Consider the following 7501-nt stretch of genomic DNA (forward strand, 5'->3'; position numbering starts at 1 on the left):
TAATGCTAAACAAGGTTATAATGTTGTTACATAATTTAAAATGAAGTGAAATAATGCATTATTTGTGTCAATAAACATATATATATTTAAGTCCCGCTGTGGCTGTATTCGACCACATCATTGCCTTTGGTGAATACTAATATGCACTGTACAGCCTAAACTAGAGATTGTGCTCCCTTGAAATGGGGTATCAGCCTACTCAGTGACACCCACAGAAAGCAACTTTGCTCTTATTAGGGAACTTTAACTGTGGGAAATCAGCTCACTATACAGCCTATTGAACATTCATATTGGACTGTGCAAGAGCTAAGACACAAATATTTGTGTAAAGTCCACACATTTGTGTTCGGTGAGTGTCAGTGAGTTGGCTGATACCCCATTTCATGGGTGCACAATCCATAGGTTACGCTGTACAGTGTAATATGAATGTCCAATATGCACAATAGACTCACAGATCACTGCACCTGTACATAGCCCATCTGTAAACAGCCCATCTATCTACCTACCTCATCCCCATACTGTATTTATTTATTTATCTTGCTCCTTTGCACCCCAGTATCTCTACTTGCACATTCATCTTCTGCACATCTACCATTCCAGTGTTTATTGCTATATTGTAATTACTTCGCCACCATGGCCTATTTATTGCCTTAACTCCCTTATCCTACCTCATTTGCACTCACTGTATATAGACTTTTTGTTTTCTTTTGTTCTACTGTATTATTGACTGTATGTTTGTTTATTCCATGTGTAACTCTGTGTTGTTGTATGTGTCGAACTGCTTTGCTTTATCTTGGCCAGGTCGCAGTTGCAAATGAGAACTTGTTCTCAACTAGCCTACCTGGTTAAATAAAGGTGAAATAAAAATAAATGAAAAAAGACTGACTGGAAAGGTGATTTCCCTCAGTCAAGTCCTGCAATAAGAGCAAAGATGTGAATATTTGTGTAAACTCTACACAGTTGTGTTCTGTGAGTGTCACTGAGCAGGCTGATACCCCATTTCATGGTCCCAATATCCATATGTTAGGCTGTACAGTGCATGTAAGTATGCCACCAGTGCTATTCTAAAGTCTAATACATACACAGTGTGATTTCAACTGAATTTAACTTTTTGGTGTGAAATTAACTAATTATTGTATTTAAAAAAAATGTATATAACAACATTCCGACCTTGTTTAGCATGATCTAGTCCAAATATGGCATGAATCAACGATTTGTATTGTTTTGAATCACTTTCAATGGGGGACATTTATTTTGAAGGCAAACCGCAAATTCCCCTATTGTGGCTAGCTTCACACAGATCGTAGGTTGATCTTTGGACGCGCGGTCACGTGAATACCACCAGGCCAGGCTATGGTTCACGGCACTTCGATACAAAGTGATTTTCGTAGCAGGTTAAGAGAGCATTTTTGCTAACCCTAACCCTTTCCCCAACCTTTAACCTCGGTCTTCTAACCTGTTACGCATATTCTCCTAACCTGTTAAGTTTTCCTAGCCTCTACTAAAAAGTAACTTTGGAATCGAAGTGTCATGGAAATAGTTTTTCCCGCGTGGACACTCAGCAGTTGAAGGGCTGTTGAAGGGAGGATGGCTCATAATAATGGCTGGAACAGAGCAAATGGAATGTATTTGATACCATTCCATTCATTCTTCTCCGTCCATTACCACGAGCCCGTCCTCCCCAATCAAGGTGCCACCAACCTCCTGTGGTGGACAGTCTGCAGAAGCAGTGATGACAGTCAGTGAGCTATGCCCTCATGTGTTAATATCTTGTCTTTAGGTATAAAAAAATACTTATTCAAACAAATACCGAAGAGGGCAATTGAGACAGACTGGTATAGAAGCCTACATGGCCTAGGTCCCAATACTGTACTCAATTTGCTATAAAGAAAACACCCAAACACAAAATATTAAAATGTTCTCCACTTTATTCAGCACTTATGTGCAAGACAGTAGTCAAAGTGGTATCAACAAGGTTTGTTTGCATACAAACTGTGATGTCCTCACTCTTTCTAAACCCCTCCTTGGAAGATTGTTATCATCACTAAATCAATCAATACAAATCTATGACAGTATTGACTATCAGCAATAGTTACACTACGAACAGGAAACAATAATTTAATATTTATGGTTATAATACATTGCAGATAAATGATAATGTGCGCTTTAGTCTACCTAATACTACAAAACAGATAAAGATGAATACATTTATGATACAATACATTTGCGGTTTTAGCACCATTCTTTGTGATATTGTGTTGAGCAATTTACATTAGCAGGCCCCTATAACCACAGGACTCAGTTCCTATATGCGTCTAGCTTCTCCTCAATATTACAAAAGCTTGGATCAGACATGCCTTTTCTTACATTACCCAAAACATATAGTTACAGCCGGCACTACGAGTACTGTAGCTACCAATTTCACTTGTGGCTGGTCTCGCAAAGTCCCATAACTCGGTCTGCTCCCTAAAACGTGGACGAAACCTCTTTGTGTTTGTTTTCTATGCCCTTATAAGGACACTGTTGGGAGTGGTTGATCCCTTCTCAAGAATGTAGCTTCATGATGGTGAAATGGAAGAGAGTATTTTCTCTCTCTCCAGTTTACATAGTAAAGAGTCTGTTTAGAAGGGAGGAGGTCCATAGTATGCGGTGTATGCTGCAATGATGCCTGCTGTCTCCGCCATGTGCTCACAGGCCAGGTTGAGCTCGCACACCTCACTCAGACTGGACGAGAGAGAGAGAGAAAGTTGGGGTTAATTGACTTCTCATCAATTACACATAACTGTAGGATAAATGTACTTTATCAATTTGTTTCATGTGATTTTCTTTACAAAACAGCAGTGATATTCTGCATATTTGGCTCCAGTCATTTAGCTTGTATGAAGTACAGTAAGAGTGTTGCCTAAATGTAAACATGTGTAGGGTAAAATGTAAACAGATTATTTGGCTTCTTGGCGGTGACGATGCAATTAACATTCCACACACTTTTTCCCAAGTATCATTGCAACGTCACACATTCTAACACCAAATCATGTGAGGTAACACCCTTGACTGTAAAATGACTAAATGAGGCATTCAGGAAACGCGAACACCCCTAATTATAATAGGTCACATTTGACATGGTTGTGACAGCTGTTTGCTGGCAGATAGCCATAGTAGAGTGTGTGTAGTGTAGTGTAGTGTTGAGTTATGGTAGCAAAAAGCTTGAGTAAAAGTGCTGTAGTATTGAAGTAGTGTACAGTATTGGTAGGGCATTTGTCTATTTGCTATAGAGAATGTTGTCTTAATGTAGAATAGTCTATTAGCTTGTACATTTGCTATAGAGCAATATTAGAGTAGTTCTGTGATGTGTTTTAAAAGTGTGTGTGTTCTAGAATTTCGAGTTCTAAAAGTGTATTGGAGCCTACCTCTCCACCTGGGTGAGGGTGAAGGCAGCAGCTGCAGGTCCAGCCGCTCTCTTCCTCCTCAGCAGCACTGAGGCCAGGTCTCTCTTCATAATCACGTCTGGCTCTGTAGCTGCAGCTGGGTCCTCTGCCGTAGCTGGAATACACACACACACACACGCACGCACGCACGCACGCACGCACGCACGCACACACACACACACACACACACACACACACACACACACACACACACACACACACACACACACTTCAACCCTTACACAGTACAAATGTGGTTTTGCTTCCTTTTTCAGAGCCTATATTTATGAACAATTTTACTTCCCATTTTTTGTAAATGTCAACACAAACCTGTACACATACTCTTACACATTTCCTTAAACTGACACCATTACAAATACAAACACAAAGAAGGCTACCCTCTTCCGTTTCTATGCAGATCTGCATACACTGCATACACTATCTGCTAGTATCAATGCATCTGTTAACTTTATACCAGCACACTGCTGAGCAATGACACCATTTAGAGTTAGTTAGAGAGATGCCAGACCTTCAGCACTAGCTGACTCTGAAGAAGAAGACTCTGAAGAGGATGAGGAAGAGTCAGTGTCCGAGGAGTCTGAGGCAGAGGCTGATGAGTCGGAAGCCGAGGAGGAATCTGATGAAGATGCGGAGGAGTCTGCGGCTGGTGCTGGTTCAGCAGCAGTGTCAGGAGCAGGATCGAGAACCACATCAGGAGCCAGATCTGTTGAACAGAGAAAATCACATTGGCTCGTTGTAAGCATGTATGAGCGTTTATGTCTTATTAAAAAACGTGTTACGTTAGTTCTCTTGTTAGTTAATCTCTTTCAGAATACATTGTCACAATCAGAAGTTATGATGAAACAACACAATATGCTTTCCCAACTTACCGTTCATGGACAGAGAGACCGACAGAACGGCACAAATGGTCAGGAGAGTCAGAGACTTCATGTTGTTTTTGGGTTGTTGTCTTGCTGCTTTCTTGAACTACCAGTGAGTGGTAGTAGTAGAACTTCGGTTCTTTCTCTCCTTCTTTCAATGCCTTCTTCACTGTATATCCCTCCATGGTCAATATATACTGTAGTCATCCCCCTCCCAATCAGATACACACAATGGTCAGACTATGTGATTGGTTAGGGAATCGAATGTCAACTTGTACCACTTCCACTTCCCTGGACACTCATCACATAACAACCCACACACCCGACAGGCACAGGAACTGGCTAAAACACACCCACACAAACATACACACTCGATATGGCATACATACATGTACACACAACCCATATAGCGGAACCAATAAAATGAAACAAGTAGGGATGTGTAAGAAGGTTTCTAAAAATGGAATTCCTCTTCTATGTAGCCCCTTTAATTGCACAGGGACTACTACATTTGATCTAGAATGGACCTTACATAATCATCACACCAAGAATATTGTGTCTGAAAACAGAAAAGTGCTGGTTTGAAAATTAGTATAGGCTTTGAGTTGAGAAATATTATTAGAAACATAGGCTATTTCTGGCATTGTTATTGTTGTAGTGTACAGGTAAAATAAAGGAAACATCATCATAAAACATCTTAATTCAATTTAGTTGAGTCAAAGATCTCAGATCTTGTCACAAACAAAATTAAGGTCAACTGGGCCTGCTCAGCTTTTTTTATACATGACCCTAAGCATGATGGGGACCAGGAACCACACCTGTGTGGAACTGGTATTAATGTCTATGGTGTGGAAGCACCTGCTTTCAATATACATTATACCCCCTAATTTATGCAAGTGTTTCCTTTATTTTGGCAGTTACTTGTATGTGCATGCTAAATTAAATCCTGTAAGAGTTATATTCATTCACGCCAATTATTCTGAATTCCACCAATAATTTCCCCCCATTTGGGTCTAAATGGAATCAATCCTGAAATTCTCCTGAATTCGATTCCATCCCCACCTGTCACGTCCTGACCAGTATAGGGGTTATTTTTTATTGTAGTTTGGTCAGGACGTGGCAGGGGGTATTTGGTTTATGTGGTTCGGGGTGTGTGTCTATGTAGAGGGGTAGTTGATTTATGTGTTCTGGGGTTTTTGGTCACTGTTCTATGTTTATGTATTTCTATGTTCTATCTAGTTTAATCTATTTCTATGTGTAGGTAATTTGGGTGTGGACTCTCAATTGGAGGCAGGTGTTTTCTAGTTGCCTCAGAGTCCTATAAATAGGTATGTGGTTGTAGTTTGTGGGAGGTTGTTCTTGTTTTGCTGTATGTTGCCTTCAAGACTGTTTTTTTTGTTGTCGTTCAGCGTTTTGTTGTTTTTGTTTGTTAATAAGTGATCACATTAAAATTTCATTATGAGCACTCAACCTGCTGCGCCTTGGTCAATTCCTCACGACGAACGTTACACCACCATTCATCAGTGTAGTATAAATAATCCCAACAGAAATATCTCAAAGCCAAACGGGTCAGAATAGAAGCAATATATGCCTCTAAATAAGACATTGTCTATAAATTGTGACTGGATTTAAATCAGGCCCCAGCCAGTGGCGTGTAGCGGATGACCTTGGATCTGAGTTGCTGAGAGGCTCTGCTCCTCGGCTGCTCGCCTCAAACTCCCACCCCCACAAACCCCAAACTACAGCCCAGGTCTACCACACACTACTAATCGAGTGACTGGGAACAGCACCGAGACTCATTATGTGACAGAGATTAATTACAGCCTACCAGTGTCCCACTGAAGCCACAGCCGTTCACTATATAAAGGCTGGGGCCATTCAATTCCAGACATATCCACAGCCACACGGTTTAAACTAACTTAATGACCCAACTGTTACAGCCACACTTGATGTATTTTTGCATAGGCACAGGTATAAACAGCTTGCCTGTGTTGCCCATATGTTAAATGCACAATGATGTGTGTGATATGCATATGGATTGGATAGATTTGTTTTGGTGCGGGCCTAATATAGACTGTGGTTGGTTGATATATAGAGATACAAGCTTGCATCTGATATCGGCTGATTTCAATTTCCAGACTGTGGACAGGGAGTAAAGCCATATTGAAAGGTAAATATGGTAGATAATCCAATATGTCTTGATGTATATATTTATATATCTCGGCGCTGACACCAGAGGCCTGGTTGTGTGTTACAATGAGAAATACCATTGCCCTCTGCTGTAGCAGACTGATCTTGTTGTCAATCTCTTGCTGGTCTGTTCTTGATGTTAAAGGGGCAATCTGTAGTTGCTACCTCCATTTTTTGACAAATTATATGGTATGTACCCATTGATTCTTGAAGAATATAACTTATAAATGCCTCATGAGCTTAGTTCAACTGTCAAACCCCATACAGAACCCAAAATATGAGCTTGTTAAATTCCAATGTCTCCACGTAAATGTAAACAACCACTGTATAGCCTCAAAACATGGTTAAAACTATAATTTTGAAATCCTGGCTGGTCAGTCCTTGAATTTCTTCTGTCTATGAATTTGAGACTGGTTATATTTCTCCAGTCCCATCACTCAGCTTTTTACCGAAACTGGGAGAACGCCTTGTTTTGTTTCAACTGTTTGGTTATGGTTTCAACTGCTGATTGCCGCTTTAAGGGTTTTTCTTGGATAGTGTGGGGTGTAATTTCAATGTCTGGTCCAGCATCCATTTCTGTGAACGCGTTTCAATGCAGGAGGACTAAGTTTGAGAAAACATTTGCCACAAAATCCCCGGTCGAATAAACAAAGATGTTAAGAGTCTAGGCTTTTCTGCAGGATCAGGTCTGTTTTAGTGTGCATTTTCATCCTGAAAATCACATACAGTGCAAGCCACATAGTAATCTGGACAAAATGTTTTACGGTTCTCCCAGTGCCGAAAGTGACACGGTTACAGACAGAGACAAGTGGCCCTTAACTCATTCCAGACAGACAAGTGGCCCTTAGCTCATTACAGACAGAGATAAGGAGCCCTTAGCTCATTACAGACAGAGATAATGGGCCCTTAGATCATTCCAAAGACACAAAACTCTGCTTTTTTTATTTTGCATACATTGTAAAGTTTAAACAAAGTAGCTGACGGTTTTGTTAGTGCATGTCTCCC

General features: G+C 40.5%; 1 protein-coding gene across 1 annotated transcript; it reads right to left on the minus strand.

The window, feature by feature from the left end:
* Positions 1-1910: 1910 nt before the first annotated feature.
* Positions 1911-4618, minus strand: LOC106589049 (osteocalcin 2b). Its single transcript, XM_014178725.2, has 4 exons — positions 4316-4618; positions 3955-4149; positions 3408-3540; positions 1911-2724 (listed from the first exon to the last, which is right to left on the minus strand). The coding sequence occupies exons 1-4, from the start codon at positions 4374-4376 to the stop codon at positions 2622-2624; spliced, it is 492 nt and encodes a 163-aa protein (XP_014034200.2). The 5' UTR covers positions 4377-4618; the 3' UTR covers positions 1911-2621.
* Between the last annotated feature and the right edge of the window lie 2883 nt (positions 4619-7501).

This window comes from Salmo salar, chromosome ssa02 (assembly GCF_905237065.1).
Source record: "Salmo salar chromosome ssa02, Ssal_v3.1, whole genome shotgun sequence".
NCBI classification, from domain to species: Eukaryota; Metazoa; Chordata; class Actinopteri; order Salmoniformes; family Salmonidae; genus Salmo; species Salmo salar.